Source organism: Aethalodelphis obliquidens, unplaced genomic scaffold (assembly GCF_003676395.1).
Source record: "Aethalodelphis obliquidens isolate GAN/ISIS:26980383/991018 unplaced genomic scaffold, ASM367639v1 scaffold42, whole genome shotgun sequence".
Lineage (NCBI taxonomy): Eukaryota > Metazoa > Chordata > Mammalia > Artiodactyla > Delphinidae > Aethalodelphis > Aethalodelphis obliquidens.
The window spans coordinates 9,714,117-9,732,961 of NW_020837986.1; the positions used below are offsets into that span (position 1 = coordinate 9,714,117).

General features: G+C 54.2%; 2 protein-coding genes across 11 annotated transcripts in view; both read right to left on the reverse strand.

Moving 5' to 3' along the window:
* The window catches only part of EPB41L1 (erythrocyte membrane protein band 4.1 like 1), a 127,002-nt gene that overhangs the window by 21,586 nt on the left and 86,571 nt on the right, over positions 1 to 18,845 (reverse strand). For 7 of the 10 annotated variants that reach the window (XM_027078401.1, XM_027078404.1, XM_027078395.1 and 4 more), the window contains 6 exons: positions 18,632 to 18,719; positions 17,956 to 18,108; positions 16,574 to 16,671; positions 16,130 to 16,305; positions 13,362 to 13,510; positions 9,930 to 10,112 (listed from right to left, as the gene is read on the reverse strand). In XM_027078401.1, the coding sequence (XP_026934202.1) occupies positions 9,930 to 10,112; positions 13,362 to 13,510; positions 16,130 to 16,305; positions 16,574 to 16,671; positions 17,956 to 18,108; positions 18,632 to 18,719 (847 nt within the window). The remainder of the gene's footprint in view (positions 1 to 9,929; positions 10,113 to 13,361; positions 13,511 to 16,129; positions 16,306 to 16,573; positions 16,672 to 17,955; positions 18,109 to 18,631; positions 18,720 to 18,845) is intronic. The other 3 variants (XM_027078396.1, XM_027078397.1, XM_027078398.1) reach the window with 2 other exon arrangements.
* Positions 605 to 9,091, reverse strand: LOC113605245 (histone-lysine N-methyltransferase SETD1A-like). Its single transcript, XM_027078405.1, has one exon. It carries the CDS (start codon positions 3,294 to 3,296, stop codon positions 1,137 to 1,139), a length of 2,160 nt encoding a protein of 719 aa, XP_026934206.1. The 5' UTR covers positions 3,297 to 9,091; the 3' UTR covers positions 605 to 1,136.

Sequence of the window (18,845 nt, forward strand, 5' to 3'; positions counted from 1 at the left end):
CAAGGAGGCAAAAACCAAGGAGGGAGACCCAGGGATTCAGGACCACCCAGGACAGGGAGGCAGAGAGGCTGGAGCCAAGAGCTTTGAGGAACAAAGAGGAAGCCAACACGGTTTGTCAATTCCACTGAGTCTCCGTGGGAGGGGTCAGCATCGTCTAGAGGGAGGAGCAACACCGGGTAATTCGTGGGAGCTGGGCGCTACATCACTTCAACCCCGAGCTCCGTGAGTGGAGGTTCTGCTCCCATCAGTGTAATTGACAACAGCAGGCCAAGGAAGTGCTGGAGGGGGACCAGCAACTCTTGTCCGACATACATACCTCTCAACTGGCCTGTCAGGGATTAAACACCACACACATTTTTGGCTGTTTTACGACATTCTTTTTTAAGACCAATCTAAGCCCCACCCAATATTTTTAAAGTACTTGGCTTCAGGCTCCAGAGACTCGGTGCACTTAGAGATTCACTTGCTAGACAAGCCTCGCTTTAGCCAGCTTCCGGAAGGTTGAGAGGTGTGAGGACTCATTCCAGACAAGCCAGAGTTGAGCTGCCACAAGAGGCGCTGCCAGAGCAGGTGGGGATCTAAGGCAGCGATGCACCCTGGCCAGGCGAAGATGACCAGGTCATCAGGGCACCGAGGGGCTGCAGAGACCTGCGGGCCTGAGGGGCTGGTGAATCTCAGGTGCCCCCCCTTTCCTGGGGGATTCGCTGCTAAGCTGGTAACGTGCTTCTCTTGCCTGACCGCGTCTCCGGATTTGTTCTGGATTAGAGAAGACAGTTAGTCTTAAGGAGGCAGAAAGGAACTTGGCACTAGGACCGAGAGGGAGCCGGAAGTGAAGGATGGAAACCTCTGGACTGTCAGCTTCCCCAAGGCAGGAGCACCAGGGAAGGGAAAGGATGAAGGAAGATCGTTGGACAAGCCAAGCAAAACGGTAGGAACCCAGCAGGTGCGGGCAGCAAGGCAAAGCAAATGTGTAGTTTGCTGGAGGCGGTGCCACTTCCTCCACCGGCGCTGTGTGACCCTCCGGGCACCAGGTCACACCAAAAGCCGAGGGTCTGTGTGGCTAAGCTAACATGGGCCAAGCAGATGAACCCGTCATTCCGCCTGGGCTACGCTCAGGCCCGTTTAGGGAAAAGAACTCATAGGGATGGACAAGCAGCCTCTGGTGGCAGTAATGACGAGGGGCCACAGAAACATGCTTTTAAAGAACTACGCGGCATGCGGTCAGCTCCCGGGCTGGGGGCAGCATGGGGGCGGGGGCTCACGTGGCCAGTTCCCCCAGTAGCTTCCTCCAGTGTAGTTTCGCAGCCTGGACTGGGGGACACGAGCTCGACGTCCATGCATCCTTCCCGGGGGGATGGGGTAGAAATGCCCTCCCAGAAGTGTCTGGTAGCTGGCGGCATCATGGAGGAATGTGTGGCTTTGGGGGCAGCAAAGTCCTCTGGGAGCTGAAACTGAGCAAATCCCAGGTCTAAACGCCTACTCCGCTGTTGCTCGACCTGCCCCACAGAGGCCTCCGAAGACAACTCGTTTGCAAAGGCCCTGGTTTCACCCTGACTCGCCCAGCGAGTTTCAGCTCCGTGGGTCTCAAAGATCCGAATCTTGTTGGCCACAGAGGTCTTGCTAATATCTTCCAGGGAGCCCTCTTGACCCCCAGCCTGGAAAGAGGTCATCTCCTTTTGCTTCCCTGAAGGGAACCGCAACCCCTGGGCTTCTTCAGGGACAACTCTGGGCTTCCTGCTGGCGATGGGAGGGGCCCTGCGCTCACCTCCGTCTGGGGTCACAGCCAGCCCTACTCGGTCCTTGGGCTCCGGGCTCTCTTTAGGAGGATGGGCATGTTTGAGAAATATGGCGGACTGTTCTCCAAAGCGGTCCCTGAGCTGCACAGGCTCCCCCGACCCATAAGGGGCTGGGCTTGAAGAAGCTTCCTCTGGAGACGTCTGAGCCGCAAAGGGACGGGGCGAGGTTGGGAGGGGGGTGATCACCTCCTCCATCTGAAGAAACGCTGGGGCCTTGCTGTCCTCTGTCACAGGTTCTCCTGTTTGGGTGTGAACTGGTCCCCTCTCTCTGGGCAGGAAGTTGCCTCTGTCCGGCTTGGCTGGCTTCCTGACATCGCTAGGAGGGATGGCCCACGGAAGGACACAGGCCTGGCTGTCTGGACGCATGCCCCCTCCTCTGTGAGGTGAGTGGTTCCATTCTCCTGGGGGACTTTTCTCAGCCTTTCCCATCAAATCTCCACTCTGGGGGGCCTCTTCCTCTGCAGCTACTGAGGATGCTGGGTGGGTAGACTCTCCTTCCACCTCCCACCGGGCTTCGTACTCAGCAAACATCAGCCCTGGAGAAGGTCCCTTTCCAAGCTGCTTGACAAAGACCTCCAGGTCATCTGGTCCTTGGTTCCTGGGGGGCCCCGCCCCTCCCTCTGAGGAAGCTGAGTGGGCTTCACCCTCGTGGTGCTTGTTTCTGCCGACAGTGGCAGCAGAGCCCCATGGGCCTGAGGAGTCCAGCTCTGAGGTCTCCGTGAGCTCCTCCGACAGCTTCCGCCTGCTCTCGCAGCCAGGTGGGGCATCTAAGTGCTCCTCTCTCTCCTCCAGGGCCGGAGGGAGGACTTGGTCTTCAGACTCTTTCTCTCCATAGTTTAAATAGAAGCTTCTCTCTGCAAAGGAAGTGTCGGTTTCATCGCTCGAGTCGGCTCTGGCTTCTGTGTAGGCTGGGTCCAGCAGAAACGACCGGAGTCCTCCCGTGTCGGAGGCTGGAGAGGCGACATCCACCTCTGCAGGGCCAGTGGCCGGGGCGGCGGGTCTTCCGCAAGCCTGGAACTCCTCCCACTTCTGCCTTAGCTCTGCCGGGCCCTCCAGCTGATCCCTGGAGGCCCGCTGCTTCCTGATGGTTGCCTCCCCAGGGTCCACCCTGAACCAGGAGCCCTCTGGGAGCGTTCCTGCCAGCGTGCGGCCTGCAGCCAGAGAAGCCCCTCCTGGGCCTTCCCTGACCCAGGGGCTTTCCTCCCACACTGACTTGAAGCCTTCAGGGCTCGTGATCATTCTTCCTTGTCGCTGTGTGTTTGCTCCTTTGGCTCCCACCTTTTCTTCTGTGGCCATTTGAAAGGTGAACTTGTCCACCAGGACGTCTACCTTGGAGAGTCTGCCGTCAGCAAGCATGTCTGCGAGGCCTGCCTCCCTTTCTTCCTGCTGTGTGGCGGTCACTTTTAGGAGACTGAGTTCTTCTGGCCTAATGTACTCTCTTTCTATAAATACCCAATGCTCTGAACCCTGCGTTTTAATTGGAGCAAGAAGAGTTAACATGAAATATCAGGCACCTTAAGAATGGGTTCACTTTTTCCCTCCGCAAGAAGGGACCAAGGTCCACCTGCCCCCTTGGTCAAGGTCAGCTGGCTGGGGACAGGAAGGCAGGTCAGCCTCATCAAGGCTACTCTTCCCATCAAGGCACCCAACAAATTATCTACTGTTGCCCTCAACCACCACCCTAACCGGGTAAAATGGGATGCGGTCTCATACCCTCCCCGTGTTAACCATCGGGGCATGGAAATCCACAGATGGTCCAGGACTCTTCCTCTTTTAATAATAGAGCTGCCAGTGTCAGAGGGGAAAGTAGCTTACATCACATGGAATCTTTGAAGGCTAGAGCCAAAAGAACTCCTAAGACTTCCTGCAGTCCAATCTCCTACTTGTGCAAATGGGTAAACTGAGGCCAAGAGAAGGTCAGTGACTTTTTCAAGGTCACAGTCAGTCGAGTCAGGAAAAGAATGCCTGAGAGCCTTGCTGACTTACAGCCAATGGAATATGGGTCCCAACTGCGATCTAATGTCGAGTTGTCGGGGAGGCACTGAGTTAAGTTTCACAGGCCACAGCCTGAAATCGGACCTTTCTGCAAGTGCTAATTGGAAGGAAAGAGATTAGACCAAAATATACCAAACGACCAGCTCTAGAGGTTAGTGCCAGTCGCTGCAGTGGCTGAAACAGCTTGAACTCTGTGGGGTTCATTCCCAAAGAAACAAATACCAAGGCCTGTTCTTGGAGAATTCTAACAAAATCCACAGAAAGACTGGAAGAGGACTGACCTGAACATATCATAGAAGGTAAAGATCTAAATATCTAAGCATCATCACTGGTCCACAGCACTGAGAGGACAGCACTGTCAACCATCAGCAAAACAGCCCTCTACCTCCCCTAGAGTTTTTCAAGCAACACTTAGGAGGGAAGGATGGACTTCTAGAATTGTTCAAAAAGCAAGAAGGCCAGGAATTCCCTGGTGGTCCAGTGGTTAGGACCCGGTGCTTTCACTGCCGGGGGCCCGAGTTTGGTCCCTGGTTGGGGACCTAAGACCCTGCAAGCCGCGAGGTGCAAACAACAGCAACAATGCGAGAAGGCCCATGGGATTCAAATCTTCTCGAAACTACAGAATACCTTCTTCACACAAAATCTTGATGGCAATCCAATGTGTAACACAGATACAGGGCCGCCCCCCGCCCCGTGGAAGTTGGAGGCCTGGGCTGCCCTAGTGCCCCAAAGTGCCTCCCTCCTTTGAAACCACTGCTCTGACCCAAGTCCCTCATGGCACAGATGTGGAAACTGAGGGCTGGGGAAGTAAGCACCGTGCCCAAGGTCAGAGAGTGAGCCAGTGGCAAAGGCAGGCCTAGAACCTGGTCTCTGATCCTGTGTCCTGTGAAAAGCTCCACGGTAAGATGTGCCGAAAACTGCTCCTGACTGCAGCAGGGGGCAGGTTCCCATGCGCTTGGGCTCCAATGCAGGTTATGACCTGGTGAGGAGTCTGTCAGATCCCAGAAGATCTGAAGGATTCTGAAGACTCAAGGGAGCATTATAAGCCCTCTGACCTCCCCCACCCCTCCCCCTGCTCCATTTTAGCAAAATCTCCATGATTGTCAGGGAATCAAACCTCATTAAGAGAATCTTGCCAACAGGAAAGAGAGAGAAAAGGAAGGGGGGAGGCCCAGACAAAACCTGCGTGGGTTTCGGAGATTCTACTTCAGGTTGTTAAGCTTTCAGGACAACAACACTGGAACCATCCCAGAGGGAAGAGTTCTGAGAGCCTACAAAGCCTCCTTTCTCTTCTACTTGGGAAGCAGGCGCCTTTAGCTGCTCCCATTTCAGCTTGTACTGACACCATCAGCCTGGCAAGGATGGCCAAAGATGGTCCATGAGACCCCTTGTGGAACATTCCTGCCCACGTCTAACTAGAAACTAGTTTCTAGCAACCAGAAGCTTAGAAACTAGGTTGAGTGGGGTGGGAGCTGGCACAGAACAGAAAGTTTCTGCAGAAAGAAAAAGGGAAACATGTACTTATATTTAGTTACTATGTGCCAGGCAGTGTCAGCCCTTTGGAGAAGTTATTAACTTTAATCCAAATGGCGACCTGTGAAGCAGGTCCTGTTACCCTCATTTCAGAAGGGGAAACTGAGGCTCCCAGAGGGAAGAAGAGGCTCTGCATCTAACAAGTAAAAATCCTGAAGAGAGAAAGAGCCTGAACAAAGAGAGGAAAGCTTTGGCTCTCTGACCCAATTCACAGGATAAAAGATGTCAGGGAAGCCACCGGGCCATTCTTTCCACTGAGCCAGGGGACCTTCAGTGCCTGCTCAGAGCACCCCCTGCTGTCAGCTGGAGCCACTGCAGCAAGACTGGCCGCAAAACGGGAGCTGGGAGCTGGAGTGGGGCCAGTTCTGTTCCCACACAAGCTGACAGGAAGAAAATCTCCAGCCAGGATTCTGCTGACCCGGGCTGTTCAGGGTCCACCTGGAGCTCTGGGTTACATTTTGGGCCCTGCTCTTTACAGGAGACCCCCAGAGGAAGGGGTCCAGGACAAGGAGCCCTCTAGAACCCACGGGAGAAGCTGCGGAAGAAAGTGGTAGTTGGGGGGCAGGGGGGACGCTGAACTCTGAAGGGCCTTCCTGGAGGAGGATGCAGACTGGGACTACAGGCGCCAGGGGGCAGAGCGAGGCCCACAGGCAGGTGATTCGGAAGGGCAGGTTATAATTCAATATGGAAACTTCCCAACACATGACTGAAGAAGACAAAATGGACTGCTGTTAAGAACAGGGAGAGCCCCCTTGTGGAACAGGCTGGACGGATAATTTTCAGGGATGCTGGTGAAGGGCGCATGTTGCCCTCCCAATCCTGCAACCCCCCAAGTTAGGGCACCTGTGCTTGGCTCTATGCAAATCTCTGTGCTCCAAGGCACCACTGCTTCCCTAACCTGGGGATGCTGCTGACTCCTGTCCAACTTCTCTCAAGAGTGCTCCTAGCTTTGTTTTTAATTTTACATTTAGGAAAAATGCAGAGTAGAACTGTGATTTATGTTTTACCACTTACGTAGCTGACTCACGGCTCTCTTACAGTTTCAGGACGTTTCTAGCAGCTACAAAATTTTTCTCTGGGAATGGAGAACGGTATATGCCCTCTTACACACTATGCCAACAGAGGAGGGTTGGTTATCAGAGGGAAGGAATTTTCACCCAGATGATCAATCGGTCCCTTCCAATCCCGACGGTCTATGAAGTCCCAGCAAAGAGGGAGGATGCAGCCCCCTGCTCCTGGGCCTGGATTCCACCCGGCATCCACGCAGGGGCACAGGAAGTTCCGAGGACCCTCGGCCTACTGCCATCCTGGGCAGAGAAGTGATGCTCTCCTCATTTAGAATGCTTGCCGGACCGACATCTGTACAACCCCAAGGATGCTCCCTGGTGAAACACACCCACTTTTGCCTGCCTGGGGACCCTGACAGACCCAAACTCCAAGGGGAGTTTAGAGAATGGAAGCAGGGGATGGAGGGGCTAATTAGTCACTGCTAGACCTTACTCAGGCTTCTGAACAGAGACAAGACCTCAGAGCAGAGGTATTTAGGTGCCATGATCCCTGATCCCAAGCTTAGCAGTCAGAACCTGCCTCCAGGTCACCTGCCTCAGCGGGGCCTGAGAGGTCATTTCTACCTGCCCGTTTTAAGCCAGAGGCGACTCAGACCATTCCGTCTTCCTTGAATGGTTTCAGTCCTATCCTTCCTGAGAAACCATGGATGAGGGACGGGCTGGCCCATTATGGACCCCTGGGACAGGGGACGCTCACTTGTCACAGCATGGGGCCAACATGAGCTACCCACTGCTCCCACCTGCAAGGCAGAGTCTGGCCCACCCCCTCAGCCCAGAGAAAGGGTTTTCTTAAGATTATTAGGGTGGTTCTGGGTGGGTGGGGAGGTGACGACAGTAACCTCAGGAGATGCTGCGAGGCTTTTCTGAGTGAACACTTCCAAGCCTGTGGCCGTCCCAGGCTCAGGTGCCAAGTCCTGCTGAGAGGTGTCCTGGGTCCTCTGGGACTGCAGGGGAGGCCCAGGGCCGGAGGAGAGGGGAAGAGGGAGGAAGGGAAGGAGAGACAGAGAGGGAGGGACAGAAAGCAGGAGAGAGACACACACACAGAGTCCGTGAGTAGCCCAGCTTTGTAAATCCCGCATCTTTAGGTCAGGAAGGAGCCACGCCATGAGAGCCCATATTTGAATAAGGGATTCCAGTTACCATCAGCAGTGGCCCCAGGACTGTCCAGCACTTTCCAGTTTATAAAGTGATTTTATATCCATTATTTCACTCGACCTTCCCCACAGCACTGTGGAGTGGCAATTTTGGTCCCCTTTTAGATAGACTGACAAGGCAGTGAGGCTTCCAAGAAGTGATGTCACTCACCCAAGGACCCAGTCCAGTCCTTGGCGACAGCTCCTCTCATCTCCCAAATTTTCAAGAGCCTCTAAATGCCAGTGGGACCTGTAAGCCAGTTAAAAGGTCCATCGCTCCAAGGTGAGCTCCTGGACCAGACTTCTCTCCAGCAATGGACTACACTTCTTGCGGGGAGGCAGTAGGGGGGATGGGAGGTGGAACAGACTCCACCTTTTAATGAGACGCATCTTCTGGCAGTTCCAGCTATCACCAGCAGGTGGGGCACCCCCATGCCAGGCTGCTCAGAGCATCTCAGCTCCCAGGAGTCCAGTCCTCCAGGGCCCAGCCTTCCTTTCTCTGCTGGAGTCTGACCCCTTTGGAAGCCTCTACATCCGCCTCACCGACTTCAGGACTGACTAGAGGCCACTCTGGTCAAGCGTCTCTCGGGGCAGGAGGAGGGGCGTGTGTAACTGGATCACTAGACCAGCCCCATGGCCCCATCCAGGGTCTTCAGTGTCTTGATTGTGCCAGCGGTGACCACAGAAGCCCTCAGTGGGTGAAGAGATTTGCCCTCCTTCCATGGCACCAGCCATAGAGGCCCCCATGGCATCCCTGACGTCGTGAATCACCGGCCAAGGAGCTACCACAGCAGCCTCGCTAGACAAGGCCCTGGTACCCGGCATGTTGAGGCCACGGGAGTGCTGATTCAATCAAAGGCTCACTTATTAGATCACAGCTGCATCATCAGTTTTCAAAGCTCTAAAGGGCAGCAGAGGCACAATTGACTGTCTCCTGAGCTTCATATGATTTGGTCTTGCTCCCAGGCAGCTGTGATTTAATAGCAAATACAGTGGCCTGGGACATAAGAACATTAGATTCTGGCCCGTCTTCTATCAGCTATGACACTGATCAAGTCCTTCCCCTTCCTGAGCTTCCGTGCCCATGTGTAAAATGAGGACCTCGAGCCAACTGGGTTCCGAGGGTCCTTCCCAACTTTAAAAAGGATTCTGCTTTGAAATTAACCTTCTGTGGGAGAGTTCCAAGGCTCTCCAAATGAAACAATAAGTAACTCACATTGAGCATCTAGGTCTTCTGCTGCCCCCTCCATGTTTTATCTCATTGGATGCTCACAACAGTCCTGGGAACTAGGTGCTTTTATTATCTCTACCTAACGGAGGCTCAGAGGGGTTAAGTAACAAGCCCACAGTCATCCAGCTAGCAGGCAGCAGGGCCGGAATTCAAACCCAGGCACTGTAAGGCTAGACCTCAGAAGGGTTTAGGACCAGGAAGCAGCAGCACTGAAGAGAAAACACCTAATATAAACGGGGGCTGGGCTTCCCTGGTGGCGCAGTGGTTGAGAGTCCGCCTGCCGACGCAGGGGACACGGGTTCGTGCCCCGGTCCGGGAGGATCCCACATGCCGCGGAGCGGCTGGGCCCATGAGCCATGGCCGCTGAGCCTGCGCGTCCGGAGCCTGTTGCTCCGCAACGGGTGAGGCCACAACAGTGAGAGGCCCACGTACCGCAAAAAACAAACAAACAAAACAAACAAACAAACAAACAAAAAACGGGGGTAAAGAGTGCCAAGATTTAGCAGTGCTAAAAATACCAGCTTGGGATTATAAATACAGGAATTCTCAAGATCCTATCTTTCTCTTTTTCAATGAGAAAACACCCCATGCTTTCTACTCTGAAAGACAGGTCATGTGGGATCTTTTTCTGGAGCACCAGGAACAGCTCTGACTTTCCTAGAGGATCTGTTCCCTTCTGGTGGGCTCTGAGGATCTTCCTAGGAAGGAACCCTCCCACCATCTGTGTTTTCACAATAGGCACAAAAGGGTCTGGTTACTGGACAGAACTACCAGGATTCTTAAAATTTTGTGTGTGTGAGAATCACCTGGGGCACTTGTTTAAAATACTGATTCCAGGGCTCTACCTCCAAATACTCTGATTCAGTAGGTCCGAGTTGGGGCCCCAGAACCTGCATTTCTAACCAGCACCCTTTCCCCATTACACCCTGGCTGATGGAAGGGAAATACACCATGCTACGGTGAGTCTTCTGAGTTTTTCAAGGTGGTCCCTGGGGCCCAGGGTTCCAAGAGTGAGTGAATTTGTCTTCCTCAGCTTAACCTGCTGCCCTATCTCCATCACCACCTTCACCTTACGCAGCAACGGGGCGTGGAGGGGGAGGGTAAGTCAGTACATAGCAACCTTCCCCACCGTCTTTACCCAAGGCCCCAGGTGAGGGGTTCGGGTGAGACCTACCTCATTGACCTTCTCAGGGGTGCCCTTGGGGGAGGGGGAGGCGGGAGAGGAGGGTAGCCTGCGTTCCCGCTCCCAGTCTCGGTCCCGGTGGATCAGTTTGCTGTTGGGTTCCTTCAAGGTCCTCTTGAGCTCGTTGATGCTGGCCTGGTGCTTCAGCAAGACATCCTCTGGCTTGTCTAAGAACTGGGGTGTACAGAGAGGACAGTCAGGTATCAGAGGAACAGCTCCAAGAAGAGGATGCAAGGCGTGGTGAAAATGGTAATGGTCCCCATCACCACCCTACATCAGCAAGGTGATTCCCATCCACGGCCCTGTCTCACCCTCACAGCGTCCCATAAGCCAAGCAGGGCAGGGATGACTAGCCCCAACAGGTACACAAACCACTCAAGATTAAAGAGAAGAGCAAAAAGCACTTGAGGTTAAGAAGAGGAGACTTCTGGCCAAGTACCATCTTTTCTTCTCCCCTGCCTGGCTCCTGGTCTTGGAACACCTAAGTCAACCCAAATCCCACAGGTCTGGGTAAGTTCCCTTTAGTTTCACAAGGCGCAGAGGTGACTTCCCTCTGGTTACAACCAAAGCACAGTGAGAAATCACCAGTCCCGTTCACTGGGCTGCTCTGGCCCACCGCTTGGCCTCCTGGATCCTGGCGCCTACCTCTGGCCACGACTTGGACCACTGTGCTTAGCAGGATCCTCGGTCTAGGCCCCTCCTAGCCCAACGTGTGCCACTGCTCAGGCCCCGTAGGGCTCTTCTAAATCCAAGGGCATCCAGAGAAATGTGCCCTGCTTCCACACCAGGGCCCAGGAAGAGATGATGTTTAGCGTTCTCTGCCGTGAGCCACTACCTTCCCCAACCACCCAGGATCTTCCAGATTCCTTGTGGGTACCAACTCCTCAAGGGCAGACAGGGTGAGATACAGCCAGACAGAGACACTAGGGCTCTGTGGGGTGTTCAGGAAGATTAGAATTAGAGACCAGGAAGAAGGGAGGTAAGTCCCAAGGCTGGACACAAGAACCGAGCCAGGTACAGCTGGAGTCATAGAAGTGTCGCTATTAAATTGCCAAGTCGGAGCTCTGGGCAGTACAGAGGTACCCTTGCCCTTAGGTCAAGTGAGGACCAGCCTTTGCACAGGAAACAGCAGTAGTCTGCCTACTTTTGGAGGCAGGGCAGGTGCGCTGGCAGCCCAAGGACCCTTATCTGCAAAGCTGTTTGAGGACTCAGGACAAGAAATAGACAACCTCAGCTCATTATAAAGTCAGATCAGTGATTCTGGAACAACTACTTGGAAGGCAGGCTTGCCCTTGGACAAGGCTAGAGTTCCCCTGGGCTTATCTCTGGCATCCGAGGAGCCACTATGATTGACTCCTAAGTTAACTAAGGAAGGAAACCGATGCCACTGAGGCTCTGCTTTCCCTCTAGTCATCTGTCTGTACCGCCTGCATCCCTTCCTGAGCAGCTGTCTCAGGACAACGTCTGTCTGAGAAATCAAACCCGATAGAGGGTGCACAGGCAGGTGGGTTTGGGCCGCCACAGACCTAAGACGTGGCTGGTGACCTTCCATCTTGAACCTGCCACACTGGTCCTGTGAGCATGTGGTGTTCCCCAAGGCTGAAGGGAGCAGTGGATCCTTGAAGGATAGGGGCCTGGGGGAAACCTAGTCCAAATGCCTTGCTGTGCAGATGGGGGACTGGGGCCTGAGGGGACTTTACCAAGACCCTCAAAGAGTCAGTGGCAGAACTGGGGCTGAAACCCAAGAGCCAGGCCTTTCTGACGCCCCAGCCTCTGGCCTTTCCCTCAGCAGCCCAAGAACAGACCCACTTCTCCTGCAGTTAAGTATCAAAGGAAGAGTTGGACACTATGTGAAAGGGAAGGAGGAGTGGTTAGCACAGGATGAGGGTGTTGAGAGAAGCAGCAAACGGGAGGAGGAGGCTTTCCTGGCAGAGCTGGAGCAGCAGGGGCCCCGCCCGCGGGAGGTGCACCTGGGGCTGAGAAGACAGATGTGCTCTGAGGCCCCTCCCTCCCCACAACCCCCCCACTCCCACATCTGGTTGCCCATAGATACAAAAAGAAGCTTGGTGGGGGGGACACAGGGGACACAGATGCGGAGGCATGACAAGACAGTGGTACAGGGAGGAGAAGAGTCAAAAGAAGGCTTTGGGGTGGGAGTGGGGGGGTGGGGGATGGGGTGGAGATGAGCTCAGTGAAAGCACAGAATGGCCTGGAAGAACGGGGGGACACAGTGGGGGATGGTCAGTGGGTGGGAAGCAAGCACGGCGTGGTCTGGAGAGGCAGAGCATGAAGCTGGGAAAGGGAGGGAGAGGTGGGGAGGGAGGAAAGCATGGGTGGTTGGTTGGGGGGGGCTGGAGTCTCTCGATGAGCTTAAGTTGGGGAGGGGGTGATGGGGGGTGGGGTTGGGTGAGGGAGGAGGATGGCCGGGAGCGGAGGAGAAGCTTAAGTTGAGGTGGTGCTGGGATGTGAGCCTGGGATGGATGGTGGGGTGATGACAAATGAGCTGGGGTGGGTGAATGGCTAGGTGGGTGGGGACAGGCCCCATGCAGTACCTCCTGCTTGTGCCTCGGCGTGGTTTCCTGCTCCGGCTAGCGGGACGTGGGAGGAGGAAAAGGAACCAGCAGGGTCAGTAGAGCAAATGGATTAGAGATACCGCGACTGGCCTGGTCCAGCAGGTAGCCCAGAGCACTCTGGGAAGCTGGGTGGGCCACCAGCAGGGCAGTGAGGTCGTCAGAAGGTACGGGGCGTGAAGCAGGGAGCCCAGGAAGGCGAAGAAGGGGGCGGGAGGCCTGGAGGCAAAGCGGCCCATCACACTCGGCAGATGGGACGTGGGGTTCTGGAGAGTCATGCTTCTTGCTGTCAGTGTGTGTTCAGGGGCTTGTGCTCCCAAGGTGGGGGTGCATGATGGAAACCCAGCACACCCGTGTGTGCACATGCCCATGTGCGTGCGCACGTTGTCTGCACGTCTGGGGGCATAACCCTATGGGCGAGGGGGTACACGTCTGTGAGTGAACACCTGCGAGTCTCAGGCCACGCGGGCCTGCGTGAACGTGCGCACAGGTTGGTGGGAAATGGGGGCGGGCGGCAGGAACTTGAACCTCACCCTTGTGGCCTGCAGGGACATCCTATCATGGGTGAGAGGGGGCTGTGCAGATCCAGATCACAGGCAAAAGGGCAAATTAGAAGTGAGCAAGAGGAGGCCAGAGTCCACCAGGAAGGGTACAGGGTGGGCAGCGTGCCCCACCCCCACCCGCGGATTCCAGGTATTGAGCACGGCCCAAGAGCAAGGCCCTGTCCATGGTGCGCCGCACAGCAAGGGTGCCCGGCCACCACTGAGGGCACCTGAAGGTCAAGGCTGAGCCTAGACCCAGGATCAGCCTCCTGACGCCCAGGTCAGAGGGTACGAGAAAGCGGGGCTCGTACCTTTAACTCCTTGATCTTGGTGGGGGTCCTGACCTCTCCCTCCTCAGCCTCTGACCGCCGCCCCCCAGACTCGCCATCCTCCTCCCGCTTGTCACTGTCAGGTCCTGCGTCGTGGTTCTCACTGACCGAGGCTGGGCGAGAGAACTCTGCTGAAGTGGGCAGAGACGGCCGGGCGGCCATGTGAGTCACCTCCCAGGCACAGGGAACGGGAGCCAACCCACCACCCGCCCAACCATGCCTGGTGTAGAGCAGATACCACCACAGCCTCAACACGCTGGGGATAAGGAGCCAGTGCCCAGAGGAGTGGCGTGGCCTTCCCCAGGTCACTCAGGGGGTGAGAGCCAGAGCTACCTCCAGCGCCAGGCCCTCCCCTGATTTCTACAGCACTCGAGCCTGGGTTCAAATCTCAAATCCATCTCTTCTTGGCTGTGTGATCTTGGGTAAGTTATACAACCTCTCTGGGGCTCAGTTTCCTCATCTACAAACAGTACCTAATTCAGACAACTGGGAGGAGGAACAGAGAAGCTAATGTGTCTCAGAGAAGCGGCTGGCTCAGAGTGAGCCAATTCGATCAGTGTTGGCTCACAAGTGTCTTTGTTGTGGTGGTCGTAGCAGATACTCACTTGACCGTTATTTAACAAGACACAGATACTGTGAGATCAGCTTTTATTAGTGAAAGTTAAAGTCCTGAGGTTTGCACATGATTTACCTTCTTTTTAAATTAGGGAGAAGTCAAGGGGATCCCTGCACTAACATCTTTCTCACTCACTGGCATTCCAAAGTCCTTTCCTGAACAGGAAAGAAAGGGATGGACTTTATATCAGACACTGGGCAAAACCCAGACTATGCCCAGGGCTTGTGTCTCAGTGGAAAAAATGGCTGGAAAATACTGCATTAAAATCATCAGAGCACAGATTATCCTCAGGATTGGCACAGATTTTTTTAAAGAATAATTATCCCTTTTATTCGTATATATCACTTGACAAACTGCCCATTTATGCCCATTATTTCATTAGATCCACATAATACTCTGTGTTGATGGCTAGGATGGGAATTACTATCCCCACTTTACAGAGGATAAATTGAGACCTTGAAAGGAGAAAGGTCTCACTGGTAACCTTTCAGTGAATCAGGACAGGGACCCAGGCCTCCTGGCTTAGAGTCTGGGCTTCCTCGATAATGAACTTCACCAGTTCTGGGCCAACCTTTGCTGCCCTGAACAATCTGGGTTTCATTCAGCCCCCAGCATGGTAATGGGAGCTGCAGGGGAGGACAGAAGGACAGCACAGCCCTCTTTGCCCTTTGCTTAAATCTCAGCTCTCAGCACTGTACCTACTCAAGGAGAATAGGGAGCTTCCTGAGCCCCAAATGGACCCTTGCAAAACTGCATGTCCTCCGAACACGGCCAGGGAGTCCTGGGGCGGGACTCACCTCCATACTACTGGAAACATATCAGACTCTCCTGATCCCCTGGCAAACTCCTAAGCATCCTTCAAGACCCTAGCCCAACCCTGTCCCCACAGGGCTGCTCTGTATTCTGTACACACTTCTCCCACCAGCTGAATCATGTTGGACGCTGACAAACCTACTATTCTGTGAGCTCCTCAAAGGAAAGGGCCATACTTATACTAAAAACCGTACCCAGGACCTAACACAAGGCCTGGCACACATCTAATACTAAGAAAATATTTGTTGCCTTGCCTGGAGGCCAGCCCCAATATGTTCTGGGAGCATCTGCTGGTCCCCCACCAAAGTCCCCATCTCCTACCTTCAAGCTACCCGCTACAAACCTAAAAGCAATAATAATTTATTAGTGGTCCTACAATTTATTAAGGTCCTACTATGTGCCATGAACTGTTTTGGGTGTGGTAGAGGTATTACTTGTTCCGTTCTCCCTATAACACAATGAAGTAGGTATTATTCATTTTGCAGAAGAAGAAATAGGTCCAGGGGAGTTAAGCTGCTCAAGGCCTCCCATGCTTTCATTCAAATATTTATGGACCACCTCCTGCATCCGTGGAGCAACTGGTGAGTATCAAGGCTGAGCCCTAACTCTGCCTAACTCCCAATGCCCCATGTGGCTTCTGACCCTCTCCTATAAACTTGTGAGCATATCCTGGGAGAGTTCTGGGCCCTAAAGGGTGCCGAGTTAGTAGGATTAGGTAAAGGCCTGGGACTTCTCAAGTTTACAAGCTCACAGCTGGTTCTGATGCCACATTTTGAGAAGCCCTGGTCTGCTTGATACAGGGCAATGTATGGCCAATTCTCATTAATAGTCAGGGCACCTATCAACTCAAGAGACACGGGGGCAGTGGAGACTAACATGCAGTTAGATGTCAATCAGCCCAGAGCCCAGTGGAACCAAAAAAATGATTGGGAACAACTCCTTCGCCTCCAGTAAGGCATCACCAGCTCCACACTGCAGTTACAATATACCATTCCAGAATGGTGACAGGCTGTGAACTGCTAAGCTTCTCGGGAAGGGGGCCCAGAAAACCATATGGCTGAACCTGGGACCCCAAAAGGCCGCAACTCAGGGAAGTTGTGAGAAGCCCAGAGTGTCAGTGTCACATTCCAGCAGAAGTGGTACCGTAGGCTAGACTAACCCACGGAGAGTCCCCAGATGCAGCAGTGCTCTGGGGCCACCATGCCTGGTGCAAATCAACTGTCATGTGTTTACCGCCTCCACTGCTCATTCTACAGGACCCGGCATGCTCCCATCCCCCTCGACACGCCACTCTCCCCGCCACCTCCAGCGTGGGACATACCTCCATCAAGGCTGCGGGACATGGTGTACCGTTTGCTGGAGGAACGCTCAAAGAAGGGTGCGGGCCGGTCGATGAGGGCGCTGGCCTGGCGGGTCTGTGCCTGGGTCCTCCCACTATACCGAAATTTGGAGCCCATCACCAGGAAGCCCTTGGGTGGGGGCTCAGGGGACACCAGCCTGCAGGGGAGGGATGGAGGCAAGGAGAGAGGATCAGATGCGCAACGCCAGGCCCAAGGCTGGACTACAGCTGGCCTTCCGTCCCGCTGTCCCACCACCTACGACAACTCTAAGTGGTCCAGAAGGTGAGAGACTTGGGGATAGAGGAGGAGGAGGGCTTTCCTAGAGTCCCTACTAACTCCTCCTACTGACAAAACACAGCCGTTACCCACATCCACTCACAGCCTCGGCCTCAGCCCCTGTTACCACACCCCAGGGGCAGGCTCACCGGAAGAACGTATGGTGCTCAATGCAGACCTTCCACAGTCTCTTGGCCGACCGGTGATTTGGGAGCTTAAAGCCAATCGTGCTCTCAAACTGCTCATACTGCAAAACCAGGGAGGGTGGGTCAGAAGGAAGGCCTGGGCCCACTCTCACCACCAGTCCATCCTTTCTGAACCTCTTTCTCAGGCCTGTATGACTCTGGCCTGTTTGTTCATTTATTCATTCATTTAATCAATCACCTGGATTAAGCCCTTACTCTGTGACAGATCCAGAGCTAAGCAACAGAGACACCAGGGTGACCAAGACAGAAGATTCTTGGGGGGGGGGGGGGGGGCGCGGGGATGATAAATGGGTAAACAAGCTCATCTCAGATACTGATAAGGGCACAAAGGAATGGATAGAGATGTGTGATGTGACAGGGAATGCCTGCGCAGGCGCGCTACTTTAGAAAGGGTGATCAGGGAACGCCCTCTACACAGGGGATCTCTGAGCAGAGAACTGGAGGATGGGAAAGGAACCAAAGCTATGTGAGAAGGTGGGGCAGAGGATTTCAGGTGGAGGGAACAACAAATGCAAAGGGCTCGGGCAGGAAAGAGTTTGCTTATTCAAGGATCTCAGAGAAGGGTGAAGGGGCTGGAGTGCCCGTGGGCGTGGGCGTGGGGCAGCGGGGCAGAGGCACGTGGGAGAGGCAGGTGGCCAGAGAGAGTTAGGACTTGAGTCCAAGAGCTAAGGAGAGCTCTCAGAAGGTTCAAGTGAAGAGTGGGAGTGGGGTGGGTTTGACATGAACTGATGCAAGGGACTTTTAAGCTCTCTCCAGCAGCTATGAGGAAAATGGCCTGGAGCGGCAGTGGAGGCCGGGGGACCAGTGAGAAGGACAGTGTAGGGATGGAGGGGAGAGACGGTGGCTGGTGCAGTGGACAGAGGGACAGAAGCAGACGGGCTCGCGTTTATTCTAGAGGTAGAACCAAGCGGACTTTGTGATGGGCGGGATGTGGAGGGTGGGCATGTTCATGTTTGCACGTGTGTGTAGTCGTGTGTCTGTGTGTATCTTCATATGAGTACCACATGTAAGCAAATCAGGGACATGGACATAACATTCCCTGATCTGTATAACCTGAATATATGTGGTTTTCCTTATGCGTATACTCCCGTGTGCGTGTGTGTATGTGTGTGTGTGTGTGTGTGTGTGTGTGTGTGTGTGTGCAGGCACATACCTAGAGTGCAAAGTCTATGTAGAGAGCCCCAGCAAAAGAGGACTGTCTCCCCACCCAGCACCCAGCACCTCCATCCATGTATCCTGGGTAGGAAAAAACCCAGGCCCAGCTGCCGGGGTCCCCTCCGTTTTAGCTGATCCTGGTGAAGAAGGGAGTTCCAAGGCAGGCTCACCTCCCCAGGCCGAATCTTGATGTAGAAGTTACTCCTCTTGTAGGAGATCTTGAGAATCTTGGGCCAGGCAAAGCGGTTGATCCTCAGCCGGTCCCGGTAGATGAGCAGGCCGTTGGCACAGACTCCTAACATGATGTCGATGCCCTCGGAGTCCTGTGTGAGAAGGGACCGTGGAATGACCCCGAAACCCCATTCTGAGCTCTGCTTGTAATGAGCCCTCAGGAGCAGGGTTTGAGCTTCCATGCTGGAGCCCCACAGAGCCATTTGTTCACTCATTTTGTCCTTTATTCACCCACTCACTTGTTCAATCATTTTCTCTATCAATCACTCAATCATTCATTCACCCAGCAAACAGTCAGGGGTACCTATGCATACTAGGTCATATGCTATATGCTCAGGATACAGAAATAAGTTAAGGCCTATGTCTTTCCCTCATGAAGCTCTCAATCTAGCGGTGGCACAGACAGATTCATCCATAAATATAATACAAGGAGAAATTAATAAGGATCATGGGGAAATAAAGGGTTATGGAAGGTCAAGTTATGAGAAATGAGAAGAGAAAAGGCTTCAGGCTGGAGGTAGCACAGAGTCTGGCACACCAAGCCCTCCAGAAGACCCTGGTAGCTCCTCAGAAGCATGCCCCAGAACCTAGGGGAACCCTGGCACCCAGCAATACCTTGGCATGGTGCAGGTCTACTCCGTACATAGAAAGCTTCTTGGCGTTCTCTAGGAAGTGGATTTCTGCTTCTCCTGGGGTCATGCCCCTAAGGGAAAGAAAGTGATCGCTGGTGGCCGGTGGAAGGACCAAGGCCTGAGTCCTGCCAGCCGAAGATGACCGTGAGCAGAACCTGTGATTCCAGGAAGGCAAGCATTCTGGAGCAGGAGTGCGG

Excerpts from the sequence above, each read along its gene's own strand:
- LOC113605245 (XM_027078405.1), bottom strand. The coding sequence starts at position 3,296 with ATGTTAACTCTTCTTGCTCCAATTAAAACGCAGGGTTCAGAGCATTGG.